Here is a 13700-nt window from a genome sequence, read left to right as displayed (position 1 = left end):
AGCGCTGGGGCACATTTGGGCTGACGTGGGCTAAGCTGCGGGGGCTGCTTCTTCGAGCTGCCCGTTGTCGGCCCCTGTAACAACAAGCCTCCCTGATTCCTGAACTCAAGTCAACACTGGATCCTCGCTTCCATCTGCCAGCGGCGGCTCGCCATCCCCCTTGCCCCAATCCTCGCCGGAGGCGGCGGCGGCGGCAAGAACCCCATCCATTCTAGCCCCGTCGCTGTCCTCCTCTCCCACGGCTACTACTCAACCGCCGTCGCGGCGGCCCCCGACCCCGAGCCCTGCCCCGCCACGGTCTCCTGCGGCCTCTCCCCCGCCCCCGCCGCCGCCGCCGCCGCCGCCCGCAACGTCCGTATCCGCGACACGAACCGCGGCCATCGCAGCATCGCTGCAGCTCACTCTCCTCCGAATCGAGTCGCCTCGTCAGAGTGAAAGGGCGTAAGATGGTGCTGCAGCGAGCGGTGGCCGAATGCCCCAAGAAGGTTGCGAGGCTGGTGGACCTGGTCAACCTGCCGACTGCGCTGCGGGAGTTCGCCGGTGGCCGGTCCCAGATGTCCCAGCTCTCCTTCTTCCTCCGCGTATGGTCTCACATCAAGGAACACAACCTACAGGTACTACTTGCCATGTATTCTTGCGAAGAAAACAGTAATTAGTCGCAACGGTTGGTGCTCGGTGTTGGTTGAGCTCGTTATTTATTGCGGCAGCCGGCAGGATTTGGTTGCTCGTTCTCCAGAGTTAGTTTGCACAGATCTTTGATAGAACGCTGGTTTAGGCTAATGGGAAAACAGCAGAATGGCAGCTGGTGCTGGCCAACATTTTGTTTTGTGCTATCAGATTTACGGTATGAGAGTTCAGAATATTATTATTATTATCTGAAAAAGTATGTCATGGTCCTTAATCTTTGCTGAAGTGTGCACATTATGATCTAGGAATTGATCAGTGCGGCCGCAAATAATGTCAATAATTCTAATTAAGGACTTTGTCAACTTTGCCATTACATGTGTAAAGATGCATAATAAATGGTCATATGTATATGTATAGCTTCAGATGATGGTCTAAACTTTGTTAAGATGATAAATAATCATTAACGTTTGGATTGTGGAGTGTAACTTCATCGTGGGACAATTTCGCTCCCTTGATATTGCCTGCCATTCTATCTGTTTCCAAATCCTCCACATAAGTTGACAATGGGGGTGGCACAGTTATGGTCACCACTTTGATTTAATTTGGAGCTAAGAAATAGTTATGTGCCTATGTCGATTCCTTTATACCTGTTTACACCCAGAAACATGCCATGTAATTCTTCTATACCACCTAATGATTTCCTTGTTTCTAATGCCCCACCTTTCGACAATTATTAGTGGAAACCTTCTAGCATACTGTAACGTGCTGATTTAGTGAGGGGTTCATCAAGGAGTTGATGGCATGCTCTCCCTTGTGAGAGGTTCTGAACAGCTGGTTTATGTGGCTAGATAATTCCATGCTTAATTTCAAATGTTCTGCCATGCTCTTCATATAGAGATGGCCCTAACAACACTTGCTAACAACAAACAAAACACAAACCAAATCTCTTAACAAGTAGCTAGCAAAGCATCAACTCAAACTAATCCAATCAAACGATAGCTTTGCGTGCTCAGGATGTTGTGGATGCTGAGGCCGACGGCGTATTCTTCCCACACATGTATTTCTTTCTAAAAAAGCATTCACAACATGTCTATTTAGATTGTGTGTGAATAAATGACAGTGCAGTGCTTTTCAGTTTGAAATGGTCTTTTATGCTCTGTAGGATCAGGAAATTTGGGTCTACTTTTCTATCATTTTATTGGTAATTGTCCATATGTGATTTTGTCAATTTTTAACAAGAATGGGAACTTTATTTTGGCGCGTCTGTTTTCATTTTACCACTATTTTGGTCTTTCATTTTCAGAAATCCTTTATTAGGTGCGACTTTTCCCCACGTGTCAAATGTTATATGTTAGTGAGCTCGTTTGTATGTCAGAATACCAGTTCATCCTCATGACCAAACTGTTTGTGTTTCCAATGGTTTGCGCTGGCTAGACTGGTGTGAGGAAAAACTGACAAGCAACTCATTCTTGGTACCTTCCTGCCTGCATGTCCATGCAGATAACGCATAAATAATAATTCTGAAACTCATTCTCTCAGCATGAAACTCATTTAATAGAAAGAAAGAAAACCTTGGTTCATTTTATGGGAAAACATTAGTAACAATTAACTGTCAATTACTGCAATCCACTGGGGTCACAACCAAGCTAATCAGTAAATAAGCAAATTGAAGGAAAGAACAAGAAGCTTCTGCCACTACATCGAGGCCTTCTATCTGCCACTCAAAACAAAGAACCGTTTTGTTACAGAAACACGGTTTCCCCTTACGTTACTGCTATACTTTATTATTGTTGTTGTTGTTGTTTTAATTTTATTTTATTTTTAGATGGTAACTATCCTGATTTTTGCAGGACCCAACGAATAAGAATATTGTGAACTGTGATGAGAAGCTGAAGACTGTATTATTGGGGAGGTCCAAAGTGCAGCTCTTAGAACTCCCAATGATTGTTAAGCTTCATTTCCCAAAAGCTCCAAAGTCGTGACAACATTAATTTAGAGGTGCTGTATATTGAAACTCTCTGGAAACTGGATAGATATATGTTTGTCTGGGATAGACGGCATCATGTATGCGTTGCTTTATTGAAATTTCCATTTAGGCTAAGTGACAGAACCATGTATACGTTGCTTTGCTGAAATTTCCATTGATAGACTAAGTACTGCAAATGATACATTGAGTTTTGTGGTTATTTTGCTTGTATATTTTTACTCAAGCAAAATAATCACATGTCAAGTGTCAGTGTCTTTGTGCGTGACGGAGGACTGGGTAAGTGGGCCATCGGCCATCGCTTTGCGCTGAGAGGACCATGTCCCAGGCAGCGCTGGGGCGCAGTTGGGCTGACGTGGGCTAAGCTGCGGGGCTTCGTTGAGCTGCGGCCCGTATAGCAAACTAAAACCCTCGAAAAACAACAGCTACACAAGTCAACACTGGATCCTCGCCGTCCACCTCCACCTCCAGCATGCTCGCTTCCATATGCCGGCGGCGGCTCGCCATCCCCCTTGCCCCAGTCCTCGCCGGAGGCGGCGGCGGCAAGAACCCCATCCATTCTAGCCCCGTCGCCGTCCTCCTCTCCCACGGCTACTACTCAACCGCCGTCGCGGCGGGCCCCGAGCCCTGCCCCGCCACGGTCTCCTACCTGGTCTCCTGCGGCCTCTCCCCCGCCGCCGCCGCCGCCCGCAACGTCCGCATCCGGGACACGAACCGCGCCGACGCCGTCCGGGCCGTCCTCCGTGAATACGGCTTCTCCGAGGCGGAAATCACCCGCACGGTGCGCCAGGATCCGGTGCTCCTCAACTTCGATGCCGACCGCATCATCCGGCCCAAGCTCGACTTCTTCCTCTCGCTCGGCTTCCAGCCCCGCTTCCTCGCCGCCGAGCCCCACATCCTGGCGCGCAGCCTGGACAACCACCTCGCCCCCTGCATCGAGTTCCTCCGAAGCATCCTCGGCTCTGACGAGTGTGTCCGCACGGCAGTCTACCGCGTGCCCCGCGCGCTCTTGGCCGACCTCGACAACAGCATGCGCCCCGCCGTGGAGGCGTTCCGCCGCCACGGCCTCCCCGAGGAGTCCATTGCCAAGCTCCTCCTCATCCACTTGGGCGTGCTCATGGTACCCGTCGACCGCATCGCTGAGGCATTTGATGACCTTCAGGACCTCGGCCTGCGCGTCACGGACACGGGCTTCCTCTACGGCTTCCGCGTGATTTCTATCCTCAAGAGGGAGACGTGGGTCCGCAAGGTGGCGCTGTACCGGAGCTTCGGGGTGTGCGAGGCTGACCTGCTCAGGGCGTTCAAGACGCAGCCCACCATACTGCTCGTCTCTGACGAGAGCGTAAAGAAGAAGATCAGGTTTTACCTGGACGTGCTGAAGGTTGGGATAGGTGATGTTATGGCGCAGCCAATGATTCTGTCGTTGAGCTTGGAGAAGAACATCATGCCAAGGTGTGCCGTCCTGAGCGTTTTGATGAGGGAGGGCAAAATTGAGCGGAAACTGAATTTGATGCCGGCATTGCTCAGCAATTTGAAGGTCTTCTCGGCGAGGTTTGTGTGGAGGTATGCTAAGGATGTGCCTGATGTTGTTAAGGCATTTGAGGGTAAGATTAAATTTCAAGGATTTGGGGATCGGGAGTTTGAACTTTTGTCACACTGAATGACTAAAGCCAGAAGCTCAGCTCTCTAGAATGAAATCATGCTTATGTGTTAGGCAATTAGGCTATACAATGCCATTGTTAAGATCATGGCATGTTGTAATTCTAACCTTGTTCCATTCATACTGAGGCAAATGTCCATTTTTGGGGCCATGTTGACTGTTATGATTTTGCAATTTATCATCAAGGAGCATGGACATTGTGATGTTCTCAGTTGTAATTGATGTAGCATATGTGACCTGCCAATTCCCACGCCATTCTGTGAATCATATGCTTATGACTGGAATGGACTTATTGTTGATCTTGAAACTGTGATTTTATTTTGTACTGCTCAGCTGAGCTGAAATCCTCCTCTTGTCATTTAAAAGTTGTCTGATCTGATCTCTCCGTAATTGTAAATATGCCACCCAATGGATTTTATTGCAGTTTGAAAGGAGCTATGCTATCGATGTGCCGTCTGCCAGATAGTGTCAAGGTACGTAAGATAAATTTGAAAGATTCACATATATGGAGAGAAACAGAATCTTTGTCCCACTTAATGACTGGAGTGAGATCTCAATCTTCTGGAATGAAATCATTCTTGCGTAGGCCATAGAATCTCACTGTCAAGATCAAGGCATGCTGTAATCATTGCCGTGTTTCATCTGTGGCCAAATTTGTAGTGGGACAAAACTCCATCCTTTTCTCTCCATATTTACTGATATGGTTTAATTTCAATATAATCTACTACAATTGAGATCATCCAATTTTGTATTCCAGCAGCCTAATGCTTGTAGTTAGCCTCATATCCTGCACCAAAACGACGCATTTTAGTATATTTAGTTGAGAGCTCCATAGGAGTTACTCCTAAGACTGTTAAGATTCTGAGGCCTGAACAGTTACAGACCGAAAGCACTTGTAGTCCTTCAGGTTCAGGCCACATGATCCATGGAGACGCTACTACCAAGTAACTATCAGTCAAGGCTTCTGTAATCCTTCTTCCTTTGGGTAACACAGCTGGTGTGCTTGTTTTCTGCATGTAGCTGACAGGTACTTAAGGATTTTTCCCGAGCAAATTATTGCACCAATTGTAGTTTTTTTTTCATTTGTTTTGTATGCTCATCCAACAAGCCTGGAGTGCCAAACTGAGCGACAAGCCTCCGGTCAGTCCGGTGATCTGGTCATCTGAAGCACGCCAGCACCGGGGTCTGAACATAGGACGGTGACAGCACAAACTGTCGGAGGATCACGGCGAGACTGATGAAATTGGAGCGAAAAGGAACTGCAACCAGTGATCCAACCAAACAGTCCAGCTCCGATATCGATAGAACCATTACATGTGACTAGGCCGGCCCATGTAGCTTGAAATGGTTACGGACCGCATGGGCCTCTGTATTTCTACTTATTTTGTCACAGGCTCTGTATTTCTATTTATTTTATCACCACTCATTGGCCTCTATATCGGGTAACTACTTGTAATTGCAAGATCTTACATTCTTACTGCCAGCGGCAAGTGGATATTAAAATCAACAATTGCAGGCAAAAACTACATCTGCTATATCTACAGTGTGCGCTTGAATCTCTGGTGAGAAGTATGTTTTCGAACAGAGAAGATGACCTTAGTTGATCTCTTTGTAATTTTTATAGGTTTTTTCTTTTTAAAAAATGCTTCAATGGTGTCTCATTTTCCTTAATATATACCAGATTTGAGATATTTCTTAGTGTCTTCTGAAAAAATGGGGATTTCAAGTGAGTAACCAAGTTCATGCCATGCGAAGCCTTAACTTGATGACACCAAACAAAAAAAATCTCAGAATTTGCTGCCGAAATTTTAGAGGAAAATCTCAATGCGAGTCGATTTCCATGCCTTTTTTTTGCACTAAATCATTTTTGCGAAGTCCAAGTACAGTACGATTTTATCCAAATTCTGTGAACTAGATCCAATATTTGCTTCCACACTAATAAATCATACTTTGTATGTTATTGATCCCGAGTCGTGACGGTAACAGCGAGGTAAGCTCATTTTAAAACGAGTCATGATTGTATTGTAAGGGTAACCTCACTGTTTCGGAACCAAGTCAACGAAATACAGTGTATATCCGGCGTGCTGCGCAAGTGCGGATTAGCAGCGAGACACAATCATTTGGCCCATCACAGCTCCCCGCCCCCGGCGGCCGCGCGCACCCATCAAAAAACGTCGTGCTCCGTCTCGTTCCGCGTCGCACGCCCCCCCACCCCATTCACGGACCACGGCCACACTTGCCCGCCCGATCCGCCCCGACCGACGCGCCGGGAGCACGACGGCGAAGTGGCATGGAATCGCTGGGGGGGGGGGGGGGGGGGGGGGGGGGGGGGTTCCCTGGGCCGGGGGGGGGTTTTTTTTTTTTTCCAAAAGGGGGGGGGGGGGGGGGGGGGGGGATTCGCTTTGGGGCTGACGCGGGACCGGGACGCCCCACCAAACAGACAGTCGTGCTGCTGCCGTGGTAGCCAAGGCGGCGGCGAGTTACCGGCAGAGCGCCGCGAGCGTCAGCCATGTTAGGCTAATCCGCCTCATTTATTAACTTGAGACAAAGGATCGTAGGTCCGTGGACCTAAAACGTTTAGTTCGTGGTCGCCACCAAATGGGGGAAACAAACAGCTGGACTTCGTGTTATATACGCAGCAGGATCGCATGATTGAGGTTTTGATGAGGGGCTTCAGCCTTCAGTGAATCAGCGGATAAACTGGGCTTCAGAAGAGACGAGCCGTGTATGTAAAAGTAAAACTAAGAGCTTTTTTTTTTCTTCTAAACTTCACAAAAACTCTGTACACACATTATATGCTTAAAGGAATATAATGTTTGGGAATTTGTTCGTAATCGTGTGCGCTTCGAAAAGACATGTTCACTGTCCAAATCATGCGCCGTCCCTTTGTCTTTGTCGCATTGCACACAAATGGACATGAGTTTCATAGAAATTCCTGCAGTTTTTTGTATGATCTGGCATGATGGAAAATGTTGCATTGGCATTGACTACAACGGTACCAGGGCTTGTGCTAATAGTGTCGTCACCATGTTTCCACAAAGTTGTGCTTAACACACCCAAGAGCCCTCAAATATGGTGCCAGAAGAGAAACGGTTACAAAAAAGAATGAATTCCTCGACTTGGTGAGTGTGATATCGTTGAAAAGCTTGCTGCAATGGGTTGAAACTAGGGGCAGAAATGGGCAGAATAGTCTAAGTCTACTTTCCATATTGGTACCTATATTTTAACGCGAATATGAATATCCTCGAATGCTACTACTCCTAGATTCAATTTTGAATATATTATTCTAATTGTAGGCAAGTCCTATAACTTTAGCTAAAAATAGAAAAATATCCGACTCGAAATTACAAAAGAAAATAATCATAGGGAATCTTATTTCTAGATGATGATCATCTACCTGAATGTCGCTTTTGCTAAGACTAGACGATTTTTGACAATGCTTTAGTGATTGACAAATGGATACCCATGCACTCAAAGATATGAAAAGGTTTCATTTGTCCCTACAGTGTATGCTATACCATACCAAATATAGAAGAATGTGCAAGTCAAAAGAAATGAGTGTGAGAGAACAAGGAAAATATGGTCGCTTTACTTTACTCACATCTATATTTTATAAAAGTATTTCTAAATATTCATATAACCTATACAGGTAGTATACATATACAAATTTTAGAAACTCAGGCTCAGCTTGTAAAGGTTTCTTGTGGTAGAACATTCCCACTGGGTTCGAATTCTCGACTCGGCACCTGCGCGTATATGTAAGCATATGCGTCTGTACTGTATTTCGAAAAAAAGAAGAAACCGATTTTGGATGTATCTATTTCCATATTTAGGAAACGAGTTTGTATGGTTGTTACTGTATTTGCAAATAGTTATAATACGGACACCCCTACCATTTTTCACCTCTAACTGCCATGGTCCCATCCATTTATGTTATCCATGTGAGATTTTGGAACAGATTAAGTGGGTAATGAAAATCATATAGAGTCTACATGTGAGATGTACTCCCTCCATTTATCTTTATAAGGCGTACGCGCATATCAAGATTCAAACTTTGTTATCTTTGACCAATAATTTAACTAATGAATTTTTATTTTTATGATGTAAACTTGAATTGGTTGGATTTGTAATAAAATGTACTCTCCAATTGTTATAATTTTATAACCATAAACAATATAATATAAAATAAATTAATGATCAAAGTGTAATTTGAAAGACCGTGCCATATCATATCACGCCTTATAAAAATAAACAGAGGGAGTAGTCCTCAAATATTGGTATTAAAGAGATTAGGGGACACATTAAGTGGGTAATGAAAATATTAACCTAACCCCTTCATTATACATGTGAGATGTTGTGATTGTCTTGATTATTGGTGCCCTCTTAGGCCAGTCTCAATACACAGTTTCATTACACTATTACTAAGACTGCAAACTTGGTAATTGTGCCTGCTGGGTTTCATGGGGATGAAACTCCTCTCTTATTTCATGAAACTCCATCCCATCTCTCCTCATAAAGATCTTGCCAAATCAGAAAAATGCTGATGTGGCATAGAAATTAATGCCGATGAAACTATCTATAAAACTCCCACTAAGATTGGCCATAGTGTCCGGATCCAATTAAACGGCAACTTTTGCATGGCATTATAGGAGAATTAAATGAATTAGTGGAGACTAGAGAATGGTGCAAGGATGACTAGAGTACCTTATATTAAGGATATATTTTGAATGGTTCAATGTCTTATATTTGAAGAGGGAGTAAGTTTTAGATTTGACTTTCAAACTTCTAAATTTGAACTTCGATGAGGTGAAAGTGGTCAAGTGGAAGTCGTTGGCCAAGGATGGATGGAAGGTTGAAGATCAAAGGTTTTTAAGCTGTGAAGTGTTCATAAATAAAAACGAGCTCAATGCAGGGCTCTCCTTTTTTTTAATAATGGAGGTAACCTCTAGCATCCAGGGGCGGAATATGAATGTGGTTATCCGTATCCATTAACCCATGAATATCCAATTCTAATATGGTATTAAAATAGATGTATTCGAAATAGTTTTTTTTTAATTTTTTCTGTATCTGAACCTAGTTCACATTGGAAAATATTTGTGTAAGGAAAATGGTCCTAGCTAGGCCATTAGTGATTTTGGTAATTGTATGTCAACACTAACCTATGGGACTAACAATATTTGCGAGTATACAAGGTTTAATCACATGGATGCAAGGTAATAGACTTGGGTGATCAAACACATCAAAACAAAGGTCAAGAGGACACGTATAAGACCCTAAAAGACCTTAAAGCAATCCAAGACATCGTAAAAGAGAAGCTGGGACAAAGACACATGAAGAAATGAAGCAAAACAGTGAAGATTCATCACAATCGCAATATTAGAGTATCAATCGGTGATCACAGTCGCAATATCAGAGTATAAGTCGGTGATCATAGGATGATATGGTGATGGTCATGAAGGGAGCATAGTATGAATTGGTGATTGGCTTGGTTTGAAGTCAACATGCATCATAGGATGATATGGTGATCACAGTCGCAATATTAGAGTATAAGTCGGTGATCACAGTCGCAATCATAGTATGAATCGGTATGATCGGCTCGGCTCGGCTCGACTTCAGCTCTAGAAGTTTTTATGCTTACACCAAATGATATGGTGATCACAGTCGCAATATATAGTATGAATCGGTGATCATCGATTGATATGGTGATGGCTATGAGGGGTCATAGTATAAGTCGGTGATCACTGTTTTTGTGACCGTTGGAGCAACGACTAGTTTCTTGGCTTGAGGCTATAAATACCCCTTTGCCCGACCATTTCAAGGGTGTTAGAGCTTGGAGAAGCTACAGGCTTGGTTCTCACATACACACAAGTGCTCTATCCACCAAAGTGCTAAAGAGAAGACTGAGGCAATTAGCATAAGGCTTAGATCTTGGTTAGTGCTAGTTTAGGTCTATTAGCACATTACTTTAGGATTTAGCCTAGTGTTAGGCGAGGTTTGCACAACTCCTTTGTATCGATGCTTGCACGTACCAAGAGTTGTAAATTTGAAACTTGTAAGTCTTGCGGACCCTCCAACCGCGTTTGTGGAGTGGCTGCCAGTGCTTGTGAGAGGGAGGAGAGGCCCTCGGCGTTTTGCTGAAGCTCTACCAAGTGAAAAGCCGCAATGAGCATCCGAGAGAGGCTAGGCGGTGTCGGGGATAGTCCCCAGTACCCGCAAGGAAGGAAGAAGACGGACTCCTACTAGAATTCCTTTGTAATCCTATTAGGACTTATACCATGTAATCCTACTAAGACTCCTCCTTGTAACCGACTAGTAATCCTGCTCCCTGGAGTATGTAAAGGAGATCAGGGGTACCTAAATCGGCAGCTCAGAACCATCATCAATAGCTAACAATCAGGCTAGACAAAACCCAAGCGCAGGACGCAATATACAATACTCAAAACAGGACGTAGGGTATTACACTACTCTGGCAGCCTGAACCTGTATAAATCTGTGTCTTGTGTCCTCGCTTTTACCTTCAAGTTTTAGGTCCGACGATTCCCCACCAACCAATCTAGTTCGTCGGGATACACCTTGGTAGGTTGCCGGGTATAAAATACCGACATCTGGCGCGCCAGGTAGGGGTGATCGTCGAGATCATCGGGCGAGCTTGAAGGACCTCATCATCAAGATCAATTACTCAACAAGAAGCAAATCGCTGAGTCAGAGTTCCGAGCAGACAAATCTACGCCAAGATAGAAATCGAGGCGCTCCGCGTTCCAGTTGAAGACCAAGTCGGTTTCCTCCGTAGGCTACTGCATAGAACTCGTCGATCAAGGCAAAGTCACACGCGGATTGAGAAGATGTACGCGAGCATTGCTACCCCGACGTCAGGCCGCATCAAGTCACCGATGACTACTTCGAGTACTCGTCTTGACTAGAAGACTAGTCGAGGACAACAACTTCGACTACTCTTCTCGACTAGAAAACTAGTCGAAGACAGTCAACTACTCTTCTCGACTAGAAAAATAGTCAAAAATGGTCCACTTCGACTACCCTTCTCGACTAAAAAGCTAGTCGAGGATGGTCGACTACTCGTCTCGACTAGAAAACTAGTCAAGGATGACTACTCCTCTCGACTAGAAAATTAGTCGAGGCTGACTCCACACCGTCGACAACTAGTCGGAATCGACTCTGACTAATCAGCCTCATCAACAATCGATACGGCTTCATCGACAGTCGTCCACGAATCAAGCTAAGTCACTTTTTTAATTATTTTTCGGCTCGTTTTCCGCATGCAGGGCAACGCACCGACTACTTATTTGTGTATGCCTCTCAACGGGAATTACCCTCCAGAGCTACACTTTGCCAATTATTCCTAGGGCATGTTGACCGACAGCCATGGACTTGGTGCACCGAATTACGGAGGCTATCGCTACGGGTTTGATGCACTGAGTTCCGGAAGCTCCGCCATAGGCTTGGTACACCGAATTAGGAGGCTCTGCCACGAAGTTTAGTGCATTGAGTGCTGGATGCTCACAGTGGCTACACCCTAAGGAGGCATAAATCCTATGCGCAACAACACACGCTCTTCTCTCCCAAAGGCAGAAAAGTCTCAACGACTACTTTAAGCGCAATCACACTCTCTTTTTGTCGCAATGCCGACTACTTATTTTAAATGTCTTCTCTTAGCGGTCGCCAATATCCTTGAGCAAAACACACCTCAATTTGTGATAGCTTTGAATCTTCTATCATGCCTAAACGCTAGGACACAAGATAAAGATCTTCGTAGCAGAAGTGCCAGTATGCATCCATGAGACAAAGATCTCACACGCAGTGGCAATGGCTAAACAGGGACTGAGAGCCTAAACATAACAGGCTAATTACTCGGGAAAAATATAGCCGAAACAAGAGCATGACACAACATTTACATTATATTCATTACTGAATAAAAATCAAGTAGTTCCAAATTCTACAAATATGCTACATAATGTATGCATCTCTTTTTACAGGTCAAGCTTCAGCGACGACTCTCCAGGACGCTCCGAGTACCTCCAGTGGCTCAACTAGCTCCCAAGCTCAAGGGCTAAGCGCCAATTACTACTTAGAATACCTCTAGTGGCTCAGCTATCTTCCAAGTTCGGGGGCTAAGCGCCTATAACTACTCGATGTGGCTCCTACGGCTCACCTAGCGCATAACCTCGAGAGCTGGATGCCGCAAAACTACTCGGATGATGACTGGCATGAAGACTAAAGCTCGCTAGACCCTTAAATTGATTATTTAATCATTCCAAGGCTCGGGGGCTGATAAGCTACACCCAAAAGTTGATTTTTTCAAGATAAAGAAAGAATATTCAAGATTTTATTGACCCTCAGCCTGAATCTTGAATTCAACCTAAGGCTCGGGGGCTACTCCATATGGAACGAGTTACTAGGCATCAAACTATCAAGTTCTATAAAGTTCAATGGAGTAATCATACCGAAGATGAAGCCATGTGGGAACAAGATCATTCCTAAATTCTAAATATGCAGGTTTTCTTCCAAGCCAAGGTATTCCGAAAACTCTTCCACACAACTTTTGTTGCACCGGAATCTCGGGACGAGAATCTTTTAAGGGGGAGGGCTGTAACACCCTGGGTGTTAATCTTAGGATTAGAGAACTTCATTAGTGCATAATGAGCATCATGTCATTGCATCATTTAAACTCCTTTAAATTGACATTTATGGTTCAAATGCAACTATGTTAAACAACTTCAGTTTTTGCTATACAGATGTGGCTCCTTTTATTTTATTTAAATACTTGATGAAAAATGATGAATTTACAAAATTTTCCCTAATTTTTGGGTGATGTGTGCTAGTGATAAAAATTTAGTGAATTTTCAATTTCAACTATTTTCCTTTTCAAATTCTATGCATTTCTTTTTAGCTCTATAGTTGGTTCAAGTTTCATTGTGTTCTTGGTGATTTTATCTTTCCAATGGGTATTTTTGGAGGATTTTTGACCAGCTACACCTTGCACTTTTGAAAGGGGAAAGTTATTTTCAAAATTTTGGCACGGGCCCACTCGTCACCTTCATCTTCTCCTTCCTCCCATACCTTTGCTCTTTGCCACAGATGGTAGGGGCGAGCTCCCTGCCATGCGGAGATAGAAATAAAGTTGAAGTTAGTATTGTGGTTGTGCTCCGCCTGTGTCGATTAAGGTCCGTTCATTGTGGCCCTGCTGATCGAGTTTGAACTGTACTATACACATGCTGGAAGTAACAGGTAGTTGAAACTGGTAAAACCTAATACCTAAGGGCACGATTGTAGATTGAGTTGGTCCTATTTCCTATTCGGGTGCTAGTCAGTAACTCACGGCTGACCCGGGGAGGTACCGGTGGGGATTAGCACTTGAGGGTCGCATAAGGTCACAATTGCCATCATTCTCTAAGGGAACTGTTTGCTATATGC

At 44.5% G+C, this 13700-nt stretch overlaps 2 protein-coding genes across 2 annotated transcripts; both read left to right on the top strand.

The window, feature by feature from the left end:
* The first annotated feature begins 82 nt into the window (after positions 1-82).
* On the top strand, positions 83-2790 carry LOC101760107 (upstream activation factor subunit UAF30). The gene is made up of 2 exons (XM_004962071.4): positions 83-614; positions 2478-2790. The coding sequence occupies exons 1-2, from the start codon at positions 447-449 to the stop codon at positions 2607-2609; spliced, it is 300 nt and encodes a 99-aa protein (XP_004962128.1). The 5' UTR covers positions 83-446; the 3' UTR covers positions 2610-2790.
* An 83-nt stretch (positions 2791-2873) lies between these two features.
* LOC101759700 (transcription termination factor MTERF8, chloroplastic) lies at positions 2874-4592 on the top strand. Its single transcript, XM_004962070.3, has one exon. The coding sequence runs from the start codon at positions 3084-3086 to the stop codon at positions 4269-4271; it is 1188 nt and encodes a 395-aa protein (XP_004962127.1). The 5' UTR covers positions 2874-3083; the 3' UTR covers positions 4272-4592.
* The last annotated feature ends 9108 nt before the right edge of the window (positions 4593-13700 follow it).

Source organism: Setaria italica, chromosome III (genome assembly GCF_000263155.2).
Source record: "Setaria italica strain Yugu1 chromosome III, Setaria_italica_v2.0, whole genome shotgun sequence".
In the NCBI taxonomy this organism is placed as follows: Eukaryota; Viridiplantae; Streptophyta; class Magnoliopsida; order Poales; family Poaceae; genus Setaria; species Setaria italica.
The sequence above is the reverse complement of the archived record's forward strand: the minus strand, read 5'-3'. Positions and strand labels throughout refer to the sequence as shown.

Coding starts and splice junctions, on each gene's coding strand:
- LOC101760107 (XM_004962071.4), top strand. CDS start 447: ATGGTGCTGCAGCGAGCGGTGGCCGAATGCCCCAAGAAGGTTGCGAGG. Junction 615..2,477: donor TCAAGGAACACAACCTACAG/GTACTACTTGCC, acceptor TGATTTTTGCAG/GACCCAACGAATAAGAATAT.
- LOC101759700 (XM_004962070.3), top strand. CDS start 3,084: ATGCTCGCTTCCATATGCCGGCGGCGGCTCGCCATCCCCCTTGCCCCA.